General features: G+C 41.6%; 1 protein-coding gene across 1 annotated transcript in view; it reads left to right on the top strand.

Annotated features, from left to right (window-relative positions):
- tubgcp3 (tubulin gamma complex component 3) overlaps positions 1-26,266 on the top strand; it is a 133,578-nt gene that overhangs the window by 87,150 nt on the left and 20,162 nt on the right. The window contains exons 12-18 of the mRNA XM_072258910.1: positions 6,493-6,603; positions 9,108-9,216; positions 13,185-13,374; positions 17,457-17,592; positions 21,760-21,828; positions 23,137-23,272; positions 24,509-24,597. Of these exons, the coding sequence (XP_072115011.1) occupies positions 6,493-6,603; positions 9,108-9,216; positions 13,185-13,374; positions 17,457-17,592; positions 21,760-21,828; positions 23,137-23,272; positions 24,509-24,597 (840 nt within the window). The remainder of the gene's footprint in view (positions 1-6,492; positions 6,604-9,107; positions 9,217-13,184; positions 13,375-17,456; positions 17,593-21,759; positions 21,829-23,136; positions 23,273-24,508; positions 24,598-26,266) is intronic.

Here is a 26,266-nt window from a genome sequence, read left to right as displayed (position 1 = left end):
ATACATGAAAGGCTCAAAACTTTGTTGAGGAGTCCTATCAACCCACAATCTCTTTGACCCACTACGCTACCATCAGGAAGGAGGTATCAGAGCATTAGGACTAAGATTACCAGATTGGGTTACAGCTTCTTCCCCCAGGCACTGAGATTAAAGAATACCCTGTCCCACTGAGGTCATGTCAATTGGACAGTAAGCAGGTTACTATTTACCTGTGTTATGCACTTCACCTGTATTTTGAATTATATATATATTAACTTAATTGTGATAATATTTTGTTTTATGTGCTGTGTGTGATATGTGTGTTGTGGGTACTCTGCGATTATAGGAGAAAGAGAATGTTTTAGAAGGTTAATTGACCATTGATTATTCCTATATTTAGGAACTGATACAAATTAATTTACTATTTGGTTTAGTTTGACACCGTGAAATTAAAACAAATTCATTGTATATATTTTCACAAATTCTTGTCTCAGGATCACTGAATCTTACAGAATGGAAGGAGGCCGTTCTTTTAGAAGAGAAACCCTACTGCTTTTCATTGGTGTCACTAAAAATTCCAATTTCTTTCACCAGCTCTATTTTAATTAAATTTACATATATGTATATATTTAATGTCTGTGCTGATTGTTTTTTTGTGTGTGTTACTGTAGATTTCTAGCATTATCTGAATTTCTAGTGTTTAAGATAGTTAAATTATCTCATTACTAAATGAATGCCATACCGTTGCTGAGGCAGAATTCTGACGTTGCTGATGATAATATATTGTTGCATATTTGATTTCAGCAATCATAAATTTGCATGTGCAACAAGATGCAGCTGGTTAATCTATCTTACTTTGCCAGTGCACCATGTCAATGCTAAGCCATCATGCAGGCAGCTGCAGCAACACCTATTGAAGAGCAAAGAAACTGCAGGTTTAAGAAACCTGCATTAAGAAAGAAATTGCAGAGTATACTCATCACAACATTCATCTTCTATGGAGAAAGATCAGTCACAGGCTGATCTTTCTTAAAAGCTGCAAAAGAGAGAAACTAACTGTTTAATCTAGTGAGTGGTGGGGGAATGGGTGGAAGGTGAAGAGAACAAAGGGGATATTTACTGAAGAATACTGATCAAGCTTATCCAGGTGATACAAATGTAGTTGATGCTGTTGAAGAGAATTAATGAATTAATTGGATTCCAGTTAACTGGGGCATCTGCTTATTTGGGACGACTCTTAAAGAACAAAACTAATTGAGAAAATAGCCAGGATTCCCTTTTACTTATTTGCCCGCTTAATTTGGATAAGAGACTATTGCTGGACAGTTTCTAACTAGCGTTAGTCGCATACACTCTGTTAAGAGCGAACAGTTTTAAATAGTCTCAGTTGTGTGTTTCTCTATTCAAAAAGCAGTGGTTTTTGTCACTGATAAATAAGTAGTAAGACAATTCAGACAGGTTTGCTCACTGCAGTTTCAAGCATTGAGGCTTGGGGATGCCAGAAATGTCCGTGAGTGAAAATGAAAGTTTCACTACTTCAACAAGTTAAGAACTACAAAGAATTTGAAGATATTAACAAACATCTTGAATATTATAATGAAAATGAAGATTAGGAGGATCCAGTCATGGAAAGCATTGTATAAAGGTAGTCAATTATCTGCACTAGCCTGTGCTTATTTTGTTCATTTACAGTCAGTCGAAAGAACATGGCAGCGTATACTGGATAAATTCCTCCGTCAATAACTATTAGGAACTAAGACGTGAGAGAATAGGACCAATCAAGTGTGACAGTAGAAAAGTATGTATGGAACCGGAGGAGATAACGGAGGTACTTAATAAATTTGCTTCAGTATTCACTACGGAAAAGGATCTTGGCAATTGTAGGGATGACTTGCAGTGGACTGAAAAGCTTGAGCATGTAGATATTAAGGAAGAGGATGTGTTGGAGGTTTTGGAAAGCATTAAGTTGGATAAGTCAATGGGACCAGATGGGACGTACCCCAGGTTACTGTGGGGAGGAGATTACTGAGCCTCTCGCAATGATCTTTGCATCATCAATGGGGACGGGAGAGGTTCCGGAGGATTGGAGGGTTGCGGATGTTGTCCCCTTATTCAAGAAAAGGAGTAGGGATAGCCCAGGAGATTATAGACCAGTGAGTCTTACTTCAGTGGTTGGTAAGTTGGTGGTGAAGACCCTGAGAGGCAGGACTTATGAAGATTTGGAGAGGCATAATATGATTAGGAATAGTCAGCATATCTTTGTCCAAGTACCTTACGAGCCTGATTGAATTTTTTGAGGATGTGACTCAACACATTGATGAAGGTAGAACCGTAAATGTAGTGTATATGGATTTTAGCAAGGCATTTGATAAGGTACCCCATGCAAGGCTTATTGAGAAAGTAAGGAGGCATGGGATCCAAGGTGACATTGCTTTGTGGATCCAGAACTGGCTTGCCCACAGAAAGCAAAGAGTGGTTGCAGATGGGTCATATTCTGCATGGAGGTCAGTGAGCAGTGGTGTGCCTCAGGGATCTGTTATGGGATGCCCTACTCTTTGTGATTTTTATAAATGACCTGGATGAGGAAGTGGAGGGATGGGTTAGTAAATTTGCTGATGACACAAAGGTTGGGGGTGTTGTGGACAGTGTGGAGGGCTGTCAGAGGTTACAGTGGGACATGGATAGGATGAAAAACTGAGCTGAGAAGTGGCAGATGGAGTTCAATCCAGATAAGTGTGAGGTGGTTCTTTTTTGCAGGTCAAATTTGATGGCAGAATATAGTATTAATGGTAAGACTCTTGGCAGTGTGGAGGATCAGAGGGATCTTGGGGACTGAGCCTTCTATTTTTCTAAACTCCATGTACTTGTCTAAGAGGGTCTTAAAAGACCCTATTGTATCTGCTTCCACCACCGCCACTGGCAGTGCATTCCACACACCCATCACTCTCTGCGTGGAAAACTTACCCCTGACGTCCCCTCAGTACTTATTTCCAAGCACCTTAAAACTATGCTCCCTCGTGTTAGCCATTTCAGCCCTGGGAAAAAGCCTCTGACTATCCAATGATCAATGCCCCTCATCATCTTATACACCTCTATCAGGTCACCTCTCATTCTCCATCACTCCAAGGAGAAAAGTCCAAGTACACTCAATCTATTCTCATAAAGTACGCCCTCCAATCCAGGCAACATCCTTGTAAATCTCCTCTGCGCTCTCTCTATAGTATCCACATCCTTCCTTTAGTGAGGTTACCAGAATTGAGCACAGTACTCCAAGTGGGGTCTGAGCAAGGTTGTATATAGCTGCAACAATACCTCACGGCTCTTGAACTCAGTCCCGTGGTTGATGAATGCCAGTACACCATACTCCTTCTTAACAACACTGTCAACCTGTACAGCAGCTTTGAGTGTCCTATGGACATGGACCTCAAGGTCTCTCAGATCCTCCACACTGCCAAGAGCCTTAAGATTTATATTATATTCTGTCTTCAAATTGGACCAACCAAAATGAACCACTTCACACTTATCTGGGTTGAAGTCCAGCTGTCACCTCTCAGCCCAGTTCTGTATCCTACTGATGTCCCACTGTAACCTCTGACAGCCCTCCAGATTATCCACAACACCCCCAACCTTTGTGTCATCAGCAAACCTACTAACCCACCCTTCTACTTCTTCATCCAAGTCATTTATAAAAATCACAAAGAGTAAGGGTCCCAGAACAGATCACTGAGACACACAACTGGTCACTGACTTCCATGCAGAATATGAACCATCTACAACCACCCTTTGCCTTCTGTGGGTAAGCCAATTCTGGATCCAGAAAGCAAAGTCTCCTTACTTTCTGAAGGAACCTTGCATGGGGTACCTTATCAAATACCTTACTGAAATCCATATACACTACATCCACTGCTCTACCTTCATCAATGTGTTTTGTTACAGCCTCAAAGAATTCAATCAGGCTTGTAAGGCACAACCTACCCTTGACAAAGTCACCCTGACTAACCTAATCAGATTATGTCTCTCCAAATGCTCATAAATCCTGCCTCTCAGGATCTTCTGCAACAACTTGCCTACCACTGAAGTAAGACTCACTGGTCTATAATTTCCTGGGTCATCTCTACTCCCTTTTTTGAACAAGGAAACAACATTTGCAACCCTTCAATCCTCCAATTTCTCCCGTCCCTATTGATGACGCAAGGATCATTGCAAGAGGCTCAGCAATCTCCTCCCTCGCTTCTCACAGTAGCCTCAGTATATATCATCTGGTCAAAAGCTCCAGCACATCCTCTTTCTTAATGTCTATATGTTCAAGTGTTTCAGTCTGCTGTAAGTCATCCCCACAATTGCCAAGGTATTTTCCCTAGTTAATACTGAAGCAAAGTATTCATTATGTTCCACTGCTCATCCGACTCCATGCACACGTTTCCACTATTGCACCTGATTGGTCCTATTCTCACACTGCTCACCCTCTTGCTCTTCACTTACTTGTACAGTGCCTTGGGGTTTTCCTTAATCCTGCTCACCAAGGCCTTCTCATGGCCTTTTCTGGCTCTCCTAATTCCATTCTTACACTCCTTCTTTTCAAAGATTTAGTAATCTAAGAAAAGAAGTTCTAAATCTAAAGCAGTCAACCCCTTGTTCTGAAACTCTGTCCCCAGCTATGGACATGGGCACCGGGTCAGCTATCAACCTTTCAGGCTTCACTTGAATGCAGTGTTATTCTCCGTGTTTCATACTCCAGGGACTTTTGTCCCATCCCACTCACACCATGCTCATTAGCCAACTGATTCATCCCCAGATATGGTGAACCTTCACTGTACTTTCCTAAGGCAAGAAAATCCTTCTTAATAAGAAGACTAAAACTATATGTAGTCCTCAGGATGTGACCTTGGCAAAGTCCCATTTCTCCTTGTAATTAGGCAAGCACTCCCATCAGCCTTTACATTAATTCCTGAACCTGCATGCAGATTTTCTGTGATTCTTCTATCAATCTTAGTTTCAGACACTTATATGATACTGTTTCTATGTGGGTAACTTGTGCTTCCTTTCTTATGTCTTCTGCATGTGTATTCCTTCAATCACTTTTCAGATTCCTCACAGATGGCTCATCCACTTCTTGTACTGCAGCCACAAATAAACAGCCTTAAGAATTATCGGAATACTGTGTCAAAGCAGAACTGAGATGGTGTCCGATGGACTGTGGATTCCTCCTCTAATTACTATTGTATTTCTGAAGAGAGCTATACGTTAGCTCTTACTGACTTTGGAAATTGTTTCAAGGTTTTCTCTCATCTTTGGCTTCCTGTTCCAGTACCATTATGTTATCTTTGATTTGATTGACTTCTGTTCATGTGTTTTCTGAAAGTCACTAATGTAAAATTGAATGATCCAAAATGATTTGTTTCATTCAAATGTCATTTGACTTGGAGCATTAACATTGAAAGTTAATGCATAATGTATGGGCATTTTCCAGCTCATGGTTATAATGATGATGCACGAGAAAATAGAGCAACTTCTATTTTGTATAATGCTTCTATTTGTATAAAGCTTTTAAAGTAGCAGACCATCCCAAAATGCTTTGTGCTTATTATTTGCATTTCTGGTTACCCCATTACAGGAAGTAGGTGAAGGCTTTTATCAGAGGTAAGGGTTTAACAGGATGCTACCTGGGTTAGAGAGCTAAAGCGAGAGGTTGAATAAATTTGGATTGTTCTTTCTGGAGCATTGGAGACTGAGGGGAAAGTTTATAAAATTATGAGAGAGATCGATAGGGTAGACAGAATCTCAATCCAACGGTAGAAGTGAAAATTCTAGAGGACACATTTAAGGTGAGAAGGAGAAAGTTTAAAGGAGATTTGTGTGCCAAGTTTTTCCACGTCGAGCATGGTGGGTTCCTGGAATAGTCTATGAGGGGTAATGGTGGAAGCAGGTAGTGGCATCTAAGAAGCTGTTAGATTGATATCTATTCTAGACCTATTACCTGCTTGCTTATGCTTCTCCTCATCTGGCTTCTGCCCTGTTTCTTGGCAGTCCTGATAAAGGGTCTCAGCCCAAAATGTTGACTCTTCATTCCCGCCGCAAATGCTGCCTGACCTGCTAAGTACACCCAGTGTTTTGTGGGTTTTGCTCAAGGTTTCCAACATCTGTAGAACCTTGTGTATCTTCCTTGACAGCTGATTGCGTTTTTCTTACCAATTGTAATCAATTAAATGGCTTTAAAAGCTCCTTTTGTTGATGGAAGATAATGGCACTTGTCAGTATTCTGTATGTATATCTGGAATAAGAAAAGATGATATACTCAAGGTAAGGTTAACAGAACAGCTTTTTTTCCCTAACCAGGTTTTAATTCTGGATCTTGATAAATGGCTGACTTCTGGAAGTTAATACGGATTGATAGGATGTAAAGAAAAGGCATGCTGAGCTTAAGAAACAAAAATTAAAATTGCACACCTGTACTTTTATGTAGAAATAATTTCATTGTTGATTTGGCATGTGTTTTCTTACTTCTGTTTGAAGTTTTTTGTAGCTTCTGATCCAACTGTGAAGGCTGACAGATTATGGCATGACAAATACACTCTGAGAAAGTCAATGATTCCATCCTTCATCACAATGGATAAAGCCAGAAAGGTGATTATTAAGCAATTGTTCTAAAGTTTGAATTTTATCTCTGGCATTTTCTGTTTCTTGGAAAGATTGTCCTGATCAGTGCAGACACCTGTAAATGCTATTATTTTTCCATGATGGACAATATTGATCACCATCCTAAACTACCTGCCGGATGTACAGTATGTAAAGGATTCAACTATACAATTTTAAAGATGAGCAAAATATTTAAATGTGACATTTGTTTCATTTATTCATCAACCAATAACACAAAATAATGTCCCTTCATCCTGGTTGACATTTAACAGAGTTTGCTTTGCTTACACTGCTTACCAAAATCAGGTCAGCTTAAATATTGTCCTTTGGAGTCAAGTAGTTCCATGACAGTTTTATAAATTGTGTGACTTTTTCACCACCTGTGCAGTGACATGGCCAATACGTGCTCTCCCCGAGTTGCTTAATATGCAGGATCAACTCGAGACACTTTGTGCTCCTGTGCACCCATAGATCATGGAACTATACAGCACAGGAACAGGCCTCTGAGCCTCCCATCTCCAATCTAACTAATCCAATCTGCTTGCATGGGGGTGGGTGTCCATATTCCTTCCTGCCTTGCTTATTCACGTGTTGTCTAAATGCCTCTTAAGCTTTGCTACTGCACCTGCTTGGACCCTCTCCACTGGGCAGCAAATGGCACCTATTACTGTGTATTTTTGAAAAAACCTACCTCACATATCTCCTTTAAACTTCTTCCTCATCCCCACCTTAAACCTATGTGCTCTAATATTTAGCATTTCCTCCCTGGGGAAAAAAGGACTGAATGTATACCCCATCTATACCTCTGGTTATTTTGTATACTTCTAAGATGTTGGCCCTCAGTCTCCAGAGGGAAAAAACAATCCAAATTTGTCTAACCACTCCTTATAACAATCTCCTCCATGCCCCTCAAAATATCCCGGGATAGATTGCATCAGGCCCTGAGGATTTCACCACGCTGTTTTTCAAGGCACCTGACACCACCCACTTCTCCTTCATATCAGCATGCTGTAGAATTTCCACGTATCCCTCCCTGATCTTACCATAGTCCAAATGCTCTTTGCTGAACTGAGGTACAGTGTTCATTTTGGGCCTTGCCATCTTCCTCTGGCTCCACGCACAGGTTCCCTCCCTTGTCTCTGAGAGAACCTATCGTTTCCCGAGTTACCCTAGTTATATGTACCTTACTCTTAGTATACATATAAAATGCTTTCTTTTTCTCCTTAGCCCTCTTAATTTCTTGTTTTTTTTTTCTGGACTGGAAAATCATAAATATGGCAAGCTGTTTAAACAGGGAGGGAGACAAAGCATAGTAAGTTATAGACTGTTTAACCTGACTTCAATGGCTGGTAAGATTTTAGGGTCGATTGTTATGAAATTTTGGAGTAGTTGGAAGAATATGACTAAAATAGAATGAATTAGCACGATTCATTTAGGGGTGATCTTGTCTGGCAAATTTGTTAGAATTCTTTGAGGAGGTAACAAACAGGCCAGACAAAGTAGAGTTAGTGGGTGTTATTTATTTGGATTTTCAGAGGGCCTTGGATAAGCTGTCGTACCTATGAGAGCCCATGATGGTGGAGGCAAGGTACTAGTATGGATAGAAGAAGAGCTGACTGGTTGAAGTCAGTGAGTTGGGTGAAAGAATCATTTTCAGGATGCCATTCAGTGACTTAGTACAGTTCTGTAAGTCAATTTTTGGATGGCATCTTTTCACTTTATACTGGATGACGGAATTGATGGCATTGTTGCTACATTTACAGGCAATAACAAGAAAGGTGGAGGGACAAGTATTGTGGAGGCGGGGAGTCTGCAGAAGGACTTGGGAGAGTTGGCAAAGAAATAACTGATGGAATACAGTGTAGGGATATGTGGGTTAATAATAATAAGTACATTATTGATCCCAAGTGGGGAAATTCTTTCGTTACAGCAGCAACATTTAAAAACATACTTAGCAATGTGCAGACTTAACTAATAATAAAGTACAGAATAATAATACACAATAATAATTTACCAGTGTGCATTAATGTGCAATTATTGAGTGGGTTGTGCACCTTGGTAGGAGGAATAAAGGTGTTGACCATTTTGTAAATGGGGAGAGAATTCAGAAATCAGTGAAGCAGTGGGACTTTGGAGGCCCAGGTCAGGATTCCCTAACAGGTTAACTTGCAGGTTGGGTTGTTAATAAAGAAAGTAAGTGCAATGTTGGCATTCATTTCAAACTGATGAGGACATAAAAGCAAGCATATGCTGCTGAGGCTTTATAAGGCATTGGTCAGAATGCATTTAGAATATTGTGAGTACCTTTGGGCTCCATATCTAATGAAAGATGTTCTGGCCCTGGAGAAGGTCCAGAGGAGGTTCACAAGAATGATCCCAGGAATGAAAGGCTTTAATGTATAGAGAGCATTTGACGTCCTTGTACAAGTACCTATACTTGATGGAATTCAGAAGGATTTAGAAAATTTTGACTTTTTTTCTTTCTGTCTCAGGTGCTTTTGATTGGGAAATCCATAAATTTTTTGCATCAAGTTTGTCATGATCAAACTCCAACAGCAAAGATGATGGCTGTGACCAAATCAGCAGTTTCACCAAAAGATGGTACGACACATTTGTTACCTTTCCTAAATCTGGAGATTTAGTATTTTGAGTATCTTAAGATTAAGTCTTAAGCTGTACTACCTTGTTTTACCTTGTACTACCTTAATACACTGTTGTAATTAAATGATCTGTATAGATGTACGCAAGATGAGTTTTTCCACTGTACTTCGATCCATCTAAATTAGTGAATTGGTTTATTATTGTCACATTACTGAGATACTGTGGGGGGGAATATCTTGTGTACTGTTCATACAAATCAATTCATTATAACAATGATCGAGGTAGTACTATGTAAATCAATAAGTGTATAATAAAGTGTTGCAATTGCAGAGAAAGTGCAGTGCAGGTGGACAATAAAGTGCAAGCTTGTGAGGTCAAGAGTCTTATTTTATTGTACTAAGGAGCCATTCAATAATCTTATAACAACAGAACAGAAGTTGTCCTTGAGCCTGGTGGTAGGTATTTTCAGGCTTTTCTATCTTCTGCCTGCTGTCGTCGGCAATGTTGCTAGACTTTATTTTATAGCCTGTTATAGCATGTAGGTCCTGCCACAACTGACGGCTGGTCTGGGAGTCAGTTTGGGGCTGGTATTTCACTTGGCATCTCTGATAGCTTTGAGTTTGTATTTAGATTTTCAGTAAAGGTTAGGGTCACTTGATTGGTACTCTGCACTCTTTAGGACTTCAGGTGGGTGGATCTCTCTGTTCATCCATGATTTCTGGTTTGGGAACAACTGGAATATCCTCTTTGTTTCATCATCCTGAACACACTTGCTGCTCAAGTCCATGACAGTGATGTTCTCACCTAAGCTGGCTACTGAGACTTTGAACACGGACCGGTCTACCAACTCAAAACAGTTGCATAAAAGCTCCTCCATTTCCCCAAACCAGCACTGTATGACTTTCTGGACTGGGTCCTTGCATTTTGGCTTCTGTTTCTATACAGACAGTAAACTAATATGCCACTTTGTTACAGTAAATTTGAAAGTGAAACCACTTTTTAAAATCTTTTCTTACTTGTCACCCCTGAAAATGTAAGGAGTTTGTGTATTTTCCCCGTGACCGAGTGGGCTTCCTCCGGTTGCTGCAGTTTCCTCCCACTGACCAAAGGTGTACTGGTTGGTAGGTTAGCTGGTCATTGTAAATTGTTCTGTGATTAGGCTAAGATTAAATGGGGATTGCTGGACGGTACAATTTGAAGGTCTGGAAGGCCTATCCTGGCCTGTGCAAGCGAACTAGCTGACATTTTCAACTGCTCCTTGCTTCAGTATAAGATCCCCTTGTGTTTTAAGAAGGCAACGATAATCCTACTGCCGAAGAAGAGCAAGGTGGCATGCCTGAATGACTATCGACCTGTGGCTCTGACATCAATTGCTATGAAGTGCTTCGGTGGTTGGTTATGACACACATCAACCACAGCCTACAAGTCAACCTCAACGCTTTGCAGTTCGCCTACCGGAGCAACAGGCCAACGGCAGATGCCATCTCTCTGGCCCTACATTCCTCCTTAGAACGCCTGGAGAATAAAGACGCATACGTAAGGCTCCTTTTCATTGACTACAGCTCTGCCTTTAATACCATCATTCCAAATAAACTGATTCCTAAGCTTCAGAACCTGGGCTTTAGCACTCAGATCCGCAGCTGGATCTTCAGCTTCCTCATAGACAGGACCCAGGCTGTAAAAATAGGGGACAAGCTCGCCTCTACAGTCACTCTGAGCATCGGTGCCCCACAAGGCTGTGTACTCATCCCCCTGCTGTACTCACTGTACACCCATGATTGTGTAGCCAAGTTTCCATCAAACTCAATATATAAGCTTGCTGATGACACAACAATTGTAGCCCGTATCTCGGGTAATGATGAGTTTAAGTACAAAGAGGAAATTAAGAACCTGTTGGCATGGTGCGAAGACTAACAACCTATCCCTCAACATCAGCAAGACGAAAGAATTGGTTGTTGACTTCAGAAAGAGTAGCGGACCGCACAACCCAATTTACATCGGTGGTGCGCAAGTGGAACAGGTCAAAAGCTTTAAGTTCCTCGGGGTCAATATCACAAATGACCTGACTTGGTCCAACCAAGCAGAGTCCACTGACAAGAAGGCCCACCAGCGCCTTTACTTCCTGAGAAAACTAAAGAAATTTGGCCTGTCCCCTAAAACCTTCACTAATTTTTATAGATGCACCGTAGAAAGCATTCTTCTAGGGTGCATCACAGTCTGGTATAGAAGTTGTCCTGTCCAAGACCAGAAGAAGCTGCAGAAGATCGTGAACACGGCGCAGTACATCACACAAACCAATCTATCGTCCTTGTACTCGCTTTACACGGCACGCTGTCAGAGCAGTGCTGCCAGGATAATCAAGGACACGACCCACCCAGCCAACACACTTTTTGTCACTCTTCCCTCTGGGAGAGGGCTCAGGAGCTTGAAGACTCGTACGGCCAGATTTGGGAACAGCTTCTTTCCAACTGTGATAAGACTACTGAACGGATCCTGACCGGAATCTGGGCCGTACCCTCCAAATATCCGGACCTGCCTCTCGGTTTTTTTGCACTACCTTACTTTCCATTTTTCTATTTTCTATTTATGATTTATAATTTAAATTTTTAATATTTACTATCGATTTGTAATCCAGGGAGCTGGAAGTGCAGAATCAAATATTGCTGTGGTGATTGTACATTCTAGTATCAATTGTTTGGCGACAATAAAGTATAAAGTATTCTGTGCTGTATCTCAATAAAAGAATACAATCATATAGATCAGGGATAGACTGAGAGATTGTAATCGCTAGAGTGTTTACATGGAGAGAAATACTTATGCAGGGTCACTGTTTTGTGATAGGAAATTTTCTATGTTAGAACATTCTAACGTGTTTTCTGATGTGCAAGCTGTTATACATATAGTGTTGCCAATGAGAAATTAATAAATGACATTAGGATTAGATAGATACGTTAATGTTCCCAACAGAAATTACAGTGTCACAGTAGCATTACAAGTGCACAGATATACAAATGTACAAATATTAGAAGAGAAGTAAGAAAGAATAAAAAATAAGTTACCTCAAACAGTCTAACAGGAGGAAGACACCACTTCCCTAGCAATAGGGTGACTCATTATAGAGCCTGATGGCCGAGGCTAAGAATAACCTCATATAGCACTCTTTGGAGCAGTGTAGTTGTCTTAATCTATTACTGAAAGTGCTCCTCTGTTCAGCCAAAGTGGCATGCAGAGGGTGAGAAACATTGTCCAGGACTGCCAGAATTTTTCATAGGGTCCTTTGTTCTACCACAGCCTCCAGTGTGTCCAGTTTAACTCCTATACCAGATCCTGCCTTTCTAATCAGTTTATTGAGCCTGTTGGCATCACCCATGTTGATGCCATTGCCCCAGTACTCCACTGCATAGAAGATTGTACTGGTGACAACAGACTGGTGGAACATGTGAAGAAGAGTCCAGCATATTCCAAAGGGCCTCAGTCTCCTCAGGAAGTAGAGGCGAAACTAGCCCTTTTTGTACAACACCTCTGTGTTGGTGCTCCACTCAAGTCTGTTCATTCAGGTGCACCCCCAGGTATTTGTATCACTGCATCCATGTCCTCACCATCAATAGTAACAGGGAGCAGTGCAGGCTTAGTCTTCCTAAAGTCCATCACCATCTCCTTTGTCTGACTGATGTTGAGCTGCAGATGATTCAACTGCACCATTTGACCAAGTCCACCACCTGATCCTGTCTTCATCCTCCCATCCTCCCATCCTCCCTTTACACACCCAAACTATTGCTGAGTCATCAGAGGTTACATCAGTTTGGCTCATTAGTATATAAGTCTAAAATATCCAGTTAGTGTGAATTAATTTATCTGAGAACCTTCAACTCGGTTATGGATGCCTATTATTAATAGAGTGTAATATTGCAGTGTGTTAAAACAGGTATCAGAAAAACATTATTCATATTTTTAAAATTTCATTCTAGCTGCTGAACTGTTCACTGATTTGGAAGGTGGTTTTCAAGAAAAAATTGATGCAGCGTATCATGAAACCAGCAAGTACTTGCTCGATGTACTCAACCAGAATTATCATTTGCTGGAGCACATTAAGGCAGCACGACGTTACTTACTCCTGGGTCAGGGAGATTTCGTACGTCACCTCATGGATTTGCTGAAGTGAGTACCACACGATAAAAAGATTGTGATTAAAATTACAACAGGTCATTATGTGCCAATACATCAAGGTTATCTATTGAGTTACTAGTTGTAGCCATTCTGTCAGTACTTGGACAGTAAGACAGAGAAGCAGATTGGGCCATTTGGTCCATTCAATCTTCCCTGCCATTCCATGATGCTGATTTATTATACCTCTCAACCCCATTCTCCTGCTTTCTCTCTGTAATCTTTGATACCCTGACTAACCAAGAACCTGTCAACCTCCACTTTAAATATACTCAATGACTTGGCGTCCACAGCTGCCTGTGGCAGTGAATTCAACAGGTTCACATCCCTATGGCAAAAGAAATTCCTCCTCATCTCTGTTCTAAATAGGCATTTCTCTGTTCTGCTGCTGTGCCCTCGGGTCTAAGACTTACCTGCTATAGGAAATATCACCTCCACATCCACTCTAGGCTTTTTGAATTTTCGATAGGTTTCAATGAGATCCCCTCTCATTCTTCTAAACTCCATCAAGTACAGGCCCAGAGACATCAAATGCTCCTCATGCATTAACCCTTTCATCCCCACGAGCCTCCTCTGGACCCTCTCCAATGCCAGTACATCTTTTCTTATGCAAACACGAGGAAATCTGCAGATGCTGGAAATTCAAGCAACACGCGCAAAAAATTCTGGTGAACACAGCAGGACATCTTTTCTTAGATAATTCACCTAAAACTGCTCACAATATTCCCAAGTGCATTCTGACCAATGCCTTATAAAGCCTCAGCATCACATCCTTGCTCTTGTATTCTACAAACGTTTGTAGTTCTCTCAGAATAGATGCTAACATTGCATTTGCCTTTCTAACCAACTCCAAAGTCGTTTTACACCTATGCTGCTTCTACCGAAGTGCATGACCATACACTTCCCTACGCTATATTCCATCTGCAACTTCCGCAGACTCCCTGCTTCCTCAGTACTACTTGCCCTTCCACCTATCTTCTTATTGTCTGCAAACTTGGCCACAGATACATCATTCCGTCATTGACATATGAAGTGAAAAGAAGCAGTCCAAACACCGACCCATATGAAACACCATTAGTCACTGGCAGCCAACCAGGAAAGGCTCCCTTTTTCCCACTCTTTGCCTCCTCTCAGTTAGCAATCTTCTGTCCATGCTAGTATCTTTCCTGTAATACCGTGGGCTCTTATCTTGTTAAGCAGCCTCACGTGCAGCGTCCTATCAAAGGCCTTCTGAAAATCTAAGTTAATAACATCCGCTGACTCCCCTTTGTCAATCCTGCCTGTTATTTCCTCAAAGAATTCCAACAGATACATCAGTTAAGGTTTTCTCTTAGCAGATATACTAAAGCAGGTGACAGGCAAGCTGTTGGTAAATCCACGGTGTGGATGATTTGGAGGCAAAGGGGCAGCTGTTGGATCAACTAGGGACGAAAGCAGCTTACACTTTGTGTACCATTCAGGAAGCACAGAAAGCTGTTGAATGGTTCTCATGGATTCTTGCGTGATTTACAGGATATTGGAAAGAGGAGAGAAGGGTTCCTGTGCTATGATGGTGGGTGGAGTACATTTCTGGTTAGGTGGGAGACTTTTGGTTGCATGCACTGCTTGAATACCCCAAAATTGTGGGAGGGAGCCACTACTGACCTTTGGGTAGAATTCTTACTTCTACCCGCATGCTGAGCCATCATCCTTTGTTAGACCTATAATTTCACCACTCTCCAACAAACCAAATGGTGTTCAACAAGATGCCACACACACAGTAATTATACACAAAGCAGCTTGTGGTTAATGGAGATATGATATAAGCATAGATAAAGGATTATCTCAAAGTTGTGAGTCATACAGAAGCAGGTCCTTTGGCCCACTATGCTCATTGATGTTACTGTGACTAAGTAAGCCTGGTCTGATACCTTTCTTGATTGCAATCACAGTGATACAAAAGGTGTTTGATGTAGAACAATTGATATAGCTCCCTTTTACTTATTTTTAGTTGATGCATATCAGAACATATCATGGTGCCATCAGTTTTTAAATCGTATCCCTCAAGAGGCCTCCTGCTGCCGACAATAATGTGTTCACAAAGCGGTCCTTTCAATTTCAAAACTGATAGTCCACCGCTTTTAGGTAACACTTGAGCAGTTCTTCTTAAAGACTGGTTCTCGTGTATTAATGCCTATTGTTCACGTAATTCCTGAAAAGTGTCCAATACTTTATAATCCCTAATACCCAAATGGCTATCACATGCCTGTTTATACTAATCCCATTTATAGTACTTGGCCTGTAGCCTTCCAGCATGAAACAGTAAGCAGAGAAGCTATATCCAGAATACTGAGTACAGTTTTGTCCTTTTATTTAGAGATACTGTATATTAACATTGGAGGTCATTCATGAGAACGACTGGATACAGAGGATTTATCCAATGAAGAAGGGTTTAATAGGTTACGTCTGCACTCATATAAATTAAGAAAGAGAGGTGACCTTATTGAAACATTTGGGACTTTACAGGGTGCATACTGGGAGGATGCTTCCCCTCATGAAGAGCCTAGGACCTTATCCCTTATTCTAAGAGACACGGGAGACTGCAGATGCTGGAATCTGGAGCAAAAAACCAAGCTACTGGAGTAACTCAGCAGGTCAGCCGGCGTCTCTTGAGGGGAATGAAAAATGGATATTTCAGATTAAGACTCTTCATATGGACTGAAAAATAGAGAACTGGTAGTCAGATTCCCTTCCCCATTACCACACCAACCAGTCTGTCCTGGGCCTTCTCCATGCCAGGAGGAGGGTAAAAGCAAACTAGTGGAAGAGCAACTCGTGGGTCGATTTTTTTTTACACAGAGTTGTAGGTGCCTGGAATGCACTGCCAGAAGGGATTAGTTTAGCTGTGCATTTAATTAGTTTGGCACAACATAATTGGTCAAAGAACCTGTTCTTGCGCTGTGTGCTTTGTTCTTTGTTCTATGGACAGACGTGATTACAGTCTCTTATTTTGCTTCTATATCCCCTGGTTTGTGACTCCCACTAGTAAACATCCCAACACTTACTCTGTCAGGATCTTTTATGTTTTGAAGAAGGTCACCTCTCATTTTTCCAAATGAAATACAGACCAAACCAGTCTGACTTCTCTTGGCAGGGTAACCACTTCATCCTAGGAATTAGCCTGGTGAATCTTCTTTGGACTGCCTCTAGTGGTACTATATACTTTTACTTAGATAATGGGACCAAAACTATGTGCAGTTTCCAGGTGTACCCCCCCCCCATACACTATCATACTGTAACAAACGCTCCCTATTCTTAAACTTCAAATTATTCTGAAATTTACCTAGATGATAATCCGTCTTCAGATTCCTCTTACTGAAGAACATAACCTCACACTTCCTTACATTAAACTTCAATTGCTAGGTTGTCGTCCAATCATTCAATCTATCTGTATCTCTTTCTAGAATCACAATGTCCTCAAAATATATCCCTCCATCTGTTTCCTTACCATTGGCAAACTTAGAACTCTTGTATTTCATCCCCCCGTCCAGTCATTTATGTAAATAATAAACAGTCAAGGGCCATGGACTGACCTTGGGATCAGTTATATCCCTCTGGACTGAAGGGGACCAAGTTATAAAATGTGATTTAAGTGATCTGGAGTTCTAAACTTAGCTTAAACCGCAGAGGCATCAGAATTGCAAACAAATTGATTTAGTGTGAGACCAGGAAAATGGTGGAAAGAATATTTGGCAAGGGAGCAGAATCTGTTACAGATACTTGCTTCAATGCTACAAATATATAATTGGCCTTATCCCAGATTTCATTATCTGATCTGATTTGTGTGTACAGCAGTCTGATTTGAGTTGTGAGTAAGGCAATATCTGTTATAACTTGAGTTGAACATAAATATATTGCAAGCTGTCATGAGTCATAAATGATTGCACGCAATCTAATCTCATTTGCACCTATGTAATGTGTACGTAGTCACTGAGTAGATACTTTCCCTAACTTAACAAATGACAAGGCTGAGTGCAAGTTTTATGAATTAAAATTTTCATGCCATGGTTTTAACCCCTATAACTGTTGTGTGATAGGCCTGAGTTGGCGAGATCAGCCTCAACACTGTATCAACACAATCTGACTGGAATCCTTGAAACTGCTGTTCGAGCCACAAATGCACAGTTTGATAATCCTGAGATCCTCAAACGCCTGGATGTTAGACTCTTGGAGGTAATTAATATTGCAGATTTACAGAAAGGTTTGCTGCACACTCTTGCCGGTTTTAATGACTATCCCAATTCTTCAACAGCATCTCATACTGCTGCCCTTCTTTCATATTCCTACTTATGATCACTTTATGACTTCTCATGTCATTTGAAGCATTGATAGAGTCATCTCTGATCACTTCCCTGAGTTCTAATCCAGCTACATTCCCCTTTCATCCTCCCTACCTCTTTACACTCATCCATGGAGAAAGATCTAATCTTTGATCCTCTGTTTGCTACAATTTTTCTGTAGGTGCTTGTCCCCTTGGTCTAAGCTTCACCTCTATCTGATGCTCTTGTACTCATTATGATACAATCTTCTTTCCAGATTCGCCCCCTCAGAAATGACTTCACACCTCACTCACATTTATTCAGAAAGTTGTTAGAATGGCGGCAGGGAGCCTTGTACGCCTCAGTCTCCTCAGAAAATGTAGATGCTGCTGTGTCGTCTTAGTAGTGAGGAGGTGTTGTGGGTCCAGGTTAGATCGTCTGTTACGTGCACACCAGGAAACTTTATGCTCTTTTCTGTCTCCATGGTGGACCCACTGCTGTGCAATGGAGAGTGGTTGACCTGAGCCTTCCTGAAGTCCACAATCATCTCTTTCCTCTTATCCACACTGAGACTCAGGCTGTTGTTCTCGCACCATTTGACAAACCTCTGTACCATCTCTCAGCATACTGACTCATCATTGTTGCTGATGAGGCCAACCACAGCAGTACCATCAGTAGACATGATGATGCAGTTTGAGCTAAATCTGGCAGTGCAGACGTGAATCAGCAGCACGAACAGCAGCGGACTGAGTACACAACCCCGGGGGTGTGGTGCATCACTTCTCAGTGGGATGGAGCTCGAGATGTCGCTGCCAACTTGGACTGACCTGGGTCCTACTGTCAAGAAGTTCAAGATCCAGTTATGGAGAGGGGTGTTGAGTCCCGATGAAGATAGTTTACCCACCAGACGCAGACGGATGGTTGTGTTAAACAGCAAGCTGAAATCGATGAGCAATATCCTGGTGTATGAAGCATTGTTTTCTATGTGGGGCAGGTGGAATGGAGTAATGTATGTCTCTCATCATTTTAAGTACTTTTTAAGGTTAGCTCTCATTCTCTTACATTCCAAGGAATAAAAACTAGCCTGACCAAGCTCCCAATACTGCACAGGCCTCTTGTCCTAACAACAATCTTTGTGGTCTTTTCTGCTCTTGCATATTGAAAGAGTTAATGAAATGCTTTCTTTTATGTTCCTTATCAATTGGACATACAGCATCAATTTCTGAGTGTGCACTGAAAGTATAAAACTCCATCTCACCTTCCTCTTTTTACCCGTCCATGGCCTAAATCATCAACTGCTTATCCGGTTTTCAGTAATAGATAAACAGAAACTTCTTGTTCAATGATTCCTCCCAGTGTAACTTCAACCATTTCTTTTTGTCCCACGTCAGGTTGCACTACAATTGTTGTCCCGTTTTCTTGATCTCTGTTTGTCACTATTTATTGTTTTTGTAATTACCATGTATAAGGTTTACTCTGAGTTTCACGAGTGCAGGGAATTTCTTTGCACCCTGGTGTATTTGACAATAAACTAACCTGAATCTATTGCCACCCCACCCCCATCTCAAATTTAATTGTATGACCACAGACGCTATCTATCTCCTTGGCAAGCGTCTGAGGTGAAGTAGTTTGAATATTGTCACATTTCAAAATAAGCTTCTGACCACATACAGGTTTCCCCCGCCATCCGAAGGTAGAGCGTTCCTATAAAATGGTTGGTAAGCCGGAATGTCGTAAAGCGAAGAAGTAATTACGATTAATTTATATGGGAAAATTTTGTGAGCATTCGCAGACCCAAAATAACCTACCAAATCATGCCAAATAACACATAAAACCTAAAATAACAGTAACATATAGTAAAAGCAGGAATTATATGATAAATACACAGCCTATATAAAGTAGAAATACTTCTCTACAATCATTGCCGTACTGTTCTCCACAGCGAAAATCTCACCACGCAAGTGCTTTCGGCAGAAACACGGCGCAAGTGCTCTCCAGTAACCTTTAAGCTATGAAGCTGCCAAATCATACCAAGTAACACGTAAAAATACACAGCCGGTATAAAGTAGAAATAATGTACATACAGTGTCGTATCACTTACGGAATGAGGAGGACAGCACCGAGCACACTGATGCTGGTGTTAGGCTGAGTCGTTGGAGGTTGGGGTGGTGCAGTGGCCCCCACCCTCCAGGCAGCGACCCGATACCGATCCGTGAAGCATGCAGCAGTACAGCGGTAGCTGGGACGCACCCAGCACATCTTTAAAAAAGTCGAAATAACAAGCTAATTAATTAGGTGCCGCCTGGCATGTAAATGTGGGCCCAGATCAGAGGCGACGCAATCAGCAATCGCCTCTGATCTGGGCCCACATTTACGTGCCAGGTGGCACCTAATTAATTAGCTTGTTTACTTTGGCTTTTTTCTTGAAGATGTGCTGGGTGTGTCCCGGCTACCGCTGCATTCTTCGCGGATTGGTATCTGTCCGCGGCCCGGGGGTTGGGGTGGTGGGACACTGGGGTGTCATCTCATCGTCTTTTTCATCGGGGCAGGCAGCTCATCTTCTCCTATGACTGCCTGCCTCGATATCGAAGGTCGAGGTTCGTTGTCTGCTGTGGCTGATGTGGACGGCTTGCTTGACTGCTTAGCCTCGTGCATTTTTAGATCTTACAGTTCTTTGTAAGGATTCAAACCATCTTGCAAATATGCCCTAAACCGACGTACCCTTTCAAAATTGATGTCGTACTTTTCTGCAATAATTGCAGCGAAAATCTCACACAGTTGCTTCATGTTCAGTTCCTGGACGACTTCACTTTCGGTCCGTTCACTACTGCATTCGGTTTCGACTGTTATCCTTTCCTCTTACAATTGCATCAGCTCTTCAACTATCAGTTCTTGGTCATGGGATGCCAAAACCTCTTCAATATCATCTTCGTCAATTTACACAAGCCAAACTCACTTTGTCCTTGGTTCATTCACCACGATCGAAAGGCTTAATTATGTCTAGTTTTACGCTAAGTGTAACACCCTTACGAGCTCTTTTAGGCTTTTCCGATAACTTAGAACTCATCTTGCTAACGTCTGCTCACAGGCATGTGTTTAAGCAATGCCAGCGAGAATGCAGTTCCGAATCCGGGGGAGGAGCGGCTGCTGGGAGCACGCGCTGCTTTTTATCGTGCACTGCTTTTTTTCGCGCACTGCCTTTTTTAATAACAGTGAAAACACCTTCTGTTAGCAAAAACAGGTAACTAATGTAGGTCTTTCATAGCAGTGAGGTTTCGTAAAGCAAACGTTCGAAAAGCAGGGGACACCTGTATCCAGTTATCAGGAAAACACCTTTGTTTTGATTTAATCTCTGTAAAAACAGTAACAGTTTATTCCTGTCCCTAGCCATCTGCAATGTTCACAGATCTGGACTTTACTATTGTAGCACAATGTCTTGTTCTTCTTTTCATAATATTGAGAGCATTCAAAGCGCTCAGCACCTTGGTATGAAAATGCCTTTGCCATTATAGTTTTAACTTTTCGGTGAACTGGAAAAGTCTAGTGATACCATAATAGAAAATACTCTGTGAAATCCAAGAGCTCCTTTTGGCTTTAATAGGGTAACAGAGCAACTTTGTCCAAACTTACTGCCTGTTAGGCTACTGGCATTTAGGGCAGCAATGAAGGTCCTCTATCTCTGGAGTGTTGAGGGCTTCCTTCATCATGTCAATAGCTTCCTCTCAGTTTTGGCCTCTGTCAGTCATGCAAGTCCTAGCTGGAGACTCAGGAATACTATCTCACTCAGATGTAGAAGGATTCTTCATTGCTGTTTCTGTAACAATTTTATTTTACCGGTCAGGTTTGTTAGCCCTAAGCTGAGCCCCCGAACTTGGAAGACTGGTGGACCACTTTTAGCCTGCCCTCTATCCTTTGACCTGTTTGGCCTGGGTGACCCTATCAAGAGCCAAAGTGTAAACCGCTAACTCCAGATCAACATAGCTCTCCAGATCATTGAGGCATGTATGCCTTCAAACCATATGACCATGTTGTGGTCCTCTTACTTTCTCCAAAGTTAATTTCTTATTTCCATTCTTTCTAGATATCGGCTGGAGATACAGGATGGGATGTGTTCAGTTTGGATTATCATGTTGATGGCCCAATTGCAACAGTAAGTACAGTTCTATGAAAATGACAGAAGTCCTTGAAATGTATCCAGCGCTTGAACAGTCTATTTTGAAGTCTGTTTTGTAATGTTTTTTGAGAGGCACTTGACTTGTTGGCATTTAGCCTGAAGTTGAATTCAGTTAATAATTTATACTAGTTAAAATGTATATGTTTTAAAAACATTAATAATAGTTCATCATTACTTTTTTACAATGATTTTAAAATTGCTGTTTTAAATCCAGACTGAAAGCTATTGTGATTTTTTGGAAATGTGTCAGGAAGGTCACCTGGTAACTAAATGTCTTGCCAAGAAATTATGTTCTTTTAAAGACCATAGGACACATGAGCAGAATAAAATCATTTGGCCTATTGAGTCTGTCCTTCCATTCGTTTGAGGCTAACTAATTTTCACTTTCAACCCCATTCTCTTGCTTACACCCTGTAATTTTTGATGTCCTTACTAATCAAGAAATGATCAACCTCCACTTTAAATATACCCAATAGCTTGGCTTCCACAACCGTCCATGGCAATGAATTCCACAGATGCATCATCCTCTGGCTAAACAAATTCTTCCTTGTCTCTGTTCTAAAAAGATATCCTTGTATTCTGAGGCTGTACCTTCTGGTGCTAGATTCTCCCACGTTTGGAAACACCCTCTGCACTTCCACTCTATCTAAGTCTTTCAATATTTCGATATGTTTCAATCCCCCCCCCCTCATTTTTCCAAACTCCAGTGAATACAGGCCCAGAACCATCAAACCGTCCTCATCCATTATCCTTTTCATTTCCAGGATCATTCTCATGAACTTCCTCTGGACCCTCTGCAATGCCGGCAAATCCTTCCCTAGATATGGAGCCAAAAGCTGTACACGATATTCCAAATGTGGTCTGAACAAAGTCTTCAACTTTGAGCTTCAACTTTGCATCCCTACTTTTACTTTCTAGTCCTCATGAAATAAACACTAATATTGTATTTGCCTTCCTTACTACTGATTCAACTTGCAAGTTAACTTTTAGGGAATCCTGTACTAAGATTCCAAAGTCCCTTTGCCCCACAAATTTCTGAATTTTGAAAGAAACTTCTGAATTCTGTTTGTTACCTGGATTTTTCTGAAAGATTACTAGTACCTTGCATATTGCTAATACGCTATGAGCTGGGAAGTATTAATAGATTTTGAAATTAAATCTATAATGATTCCTCATTCCCCACTGCATTATGTCCCTGTGAGAAAAGAAAATGGATCAGTATATGTGGAGCTGCCTAGCTTTAGCTCCTGATTAATGTTTTAATTGATGGCTATTGTGTTTCAGGTGTTCACTCGAGAATGTATGAACCATTATTTAAGGGTATTCAACTTCCTGTGGCGAGCTAAACGAATGGAGTATGTCCTCACTGATATCTGGAAAGGACAGATGTGTAACGCTAAGTTGCTTAAAAACATACCAGGTAGGCGAGTCACTACTGCCATCCCTTGCTGCTCCCTTGGAGCTGGCTCCACATCTCCCCCTACTATCAGCCTCCTCCCTCTGACATCCTCCCACCATTCTCCATGCCCAACTACTACTCAAAGTCTGTTCTTAAGGCATCCAGTTTCCCCTTGTAGTACTTCATCTGGGCTCTTATTTTAGCTTAGACTGTCCAAGAAGATGAATTGACTTTATGTAATAATTTTAAGAAATTCCCTGAAAGAGTCATTTTGAGGAACAAAGTTTACAGTTGGCTTTGTCACATGTACATCAAAACTTGCAATGAAATGCATCATTTTGCGTTGACCACCAACATAATCCGAGGAATGTGGTGGGGACGGCCCACAAGTTCCATCACATCTCACTAATGTCTTTTTGGAATGTACAAGGAAATGAGAGCACCCAGAGGAAACTCAGGTGGTCACAGGGAGAGTGTATGAACTCCTCACAGACAACAGTGGGAATTGAACCCCAATCAGTGATCACTGATTAGGAATTTTTTTCTTTTCTCTTCCTGCCTTAAATTTGTCACAACTGCTATAGTTGTGAATTGTAATGCATCAAACTTGTCATCTGTTGTTCAGTTCATAGTTTCCAGTTGCCTCCATTCATAGCCCATTTCCAGTGACCTTCAAATTGAAAGTATCCTTCACAGTGCATCAGCTAGACTTCTTTCTGAGCCAGCAATCAATTTTCATTAGTTAGGTTGGATGTTACTGAGATTTTAAACACTGTTATGAGACTTGACTACAACCAGTGCTGAAGTTCTCTGCAATGAGTGAAGGCTTGGTGTTCTTTTGTAGTTCCTTCTCCATGTTCTTACTCATTGTTCAGATGAGTACAGTCAGGTCTTCTGTGCCTCTGCAACGGACGAGCTCAAATGTGTGTCAGGCTACCTTGTTTATCATGGTTTTCTGAGATAATTGATGGTTGGTTAGATGTTAAACTAGGTTATTGAGTTGTGGCATTCAGTACATTATTTCCACTTGCTTTTGCTCAAGACATAATTTGGAATCTTAACTGAGTTCATCTTTGTCGAATCTTCAGAAATATTACCAGAAACCACCTGGTGGGAAGGGGGATATGGCTTCCAAGTTTTGACGTTATGATTTATGTTTCAGAGCTCAAAGAAAACTGCAATCTTTACACTTTTGTAAATCAAGTTTCTTTGACTTTTCACTGTTCTGATGTTTACCCACTTTTCTATCTCCTTCAGAGCTATCAGGAGTGCTTCACCAGTGTCACATTCTGGCATCAGAAATGGTACACTTTGTACATCAGATGCAGTATTACATCACTTTTGAGGTATGCCCAATAAGCAGCAATCACTTGTAAAACTGTTGCCGTGTCAAGTTATTTTCAAATGTATTATATTTGTTCTAATTATGCTTTACACCTTTTAACACACGCAAAATGCTGGAGGAACTCAGCAGGCCAGGTAGCATTAATGGAAAAGAGTACATTCGATGTTTTGTACCAAGATCTTTCAGCAGGACTAGAGAAATAAAGACGAAGAGTCAGAGATGGGGGGGTGGGGGGGGGGAGGGAGAGAGAAACACAAGGTGAAACTGGAGTGGGGGTGGGGTGTGGGTGAAGTAAAGAGTTGGGGTTGATTGATGAAAGATATACGGGTCTGGAGAAGGGGGAATCTAATAGGAGAGGATGGAAGGCCATGGAAGAAAGAAAAAGGAGGAGGAGCACCAGAGGGAAGTGATGGACAGGCATGGAGATAAGGTGAGAGAGGGAAAAGGGATGGGGAATTGAGAAGGGATGGAAGTTCAAGAAAATAACGTTTATACCATCAGTTTGGAGGCTACCCAGATGGAATATAAGTTGTTGCTCCTCCAACCTAGTTGTGGCGTCATCACAGCAGTAAAGGAGGCTGTGGATAGACATGTCAGAATGGGAAGTAGAATTAAAATGGGTTGTCACTGGGAGATCCCGCTTTTTCTGGTGGACAGAGTGTAGGTGCTCGGTAAAGCAGTCTCTAATGGCAGATCTCACGGATATGCAAGAGGCCACTCTGGGAGCACCGGATACAATAGATGACCCCCAACAGATTCACAGGTCAAGTGTTACCTCATCTGGAAGGACTGTTTGGGGCCCTGAATGGTAGTGATGGAGGAAGTGTAGCAAGGGTAAGTGCCAGGAGTGAGATCAGTGGGGAGGGATAAAAGAATGAGGGAGTTGCGTAGGGAGCGATCCCTGTGGAAAGCAGAATATGTGGGGGTGGGGAGATCCCATTGGAGATGTCGGAAGCTATGGAGAATTATGTACTGGACGCGGAGGCTGGTGGGGTGGTAGTGAGGACAAGAGGAACCGTATCCCTGGTATGGTGGCGGGAGGATGAGGTGAGGGCAGACATGTGTGAAATGCAGTTAAGGGCAGTGTTGAAGAAAGCCCCTTTCTTTGAATACGGAGAACATCTTGGTCTGGAATGAAAAGCCTCCTCCTGAGAGCAGATGCAGTGGAGATGGAGGAATTGAGAAAAGGGGATGGCATTTTTACAAGTAACATGGTGGGAAGAGGTATAGTCCAGGTAGCTGAGAGACTCAGTGGGTTTGTAATGCACATTATTGGATAAGCTGTCTCCAGAGATGGAAACAGAATTCAAGAAAGGGGAGGGAGGTGTTGGAAAGGGACACCAGAGGGTGGTAGTAGATGGTGACCAGTGGTGTTTTGCAGGGATCTGATCTGGGACCCCTAGTCTTTGTGACTTTTATAAATAACTCAGATCAGAAAGTGGAAGGGTGGATTCGTAATTGTGCTGATGACATAAAGGTTGGTAGTGTTACAGATAGTGTAATAGGTTACAACAGGATAGAAACAGGATGCAGAAGTTTGCAGAGAAGTGCAGGTGAAGTTCAGTCCAGAAAAGTGTGAAGATTGAACTTGAAGATGGAGTAGAAGGTTAGTGGTGGGATTCTTAGCAGTGTGGAGGAACAGTTGGGTCCAAGTCCATAGATCCTTCAAA

The sequence above is a fragment of the Mobula birostris genome, chromosome 5 (assembly GCF_030028105.1).
Source record: "Mobula birostris isolate sMobBir1 chromosome 5, sMobBir1.hap1, whole genome shotgun sequence".
Lineage (NCBI taxonomy): Eukaryota > Metazoa > Chordata > Chondrichthyes > Myliobatiformes > Myliobatidae > Mobula > Mobula birostris.
Note: the sequence above shows the minus strand (reverse complement) of the source record. Positions and strands in the feature narration are given on the sequence as shown.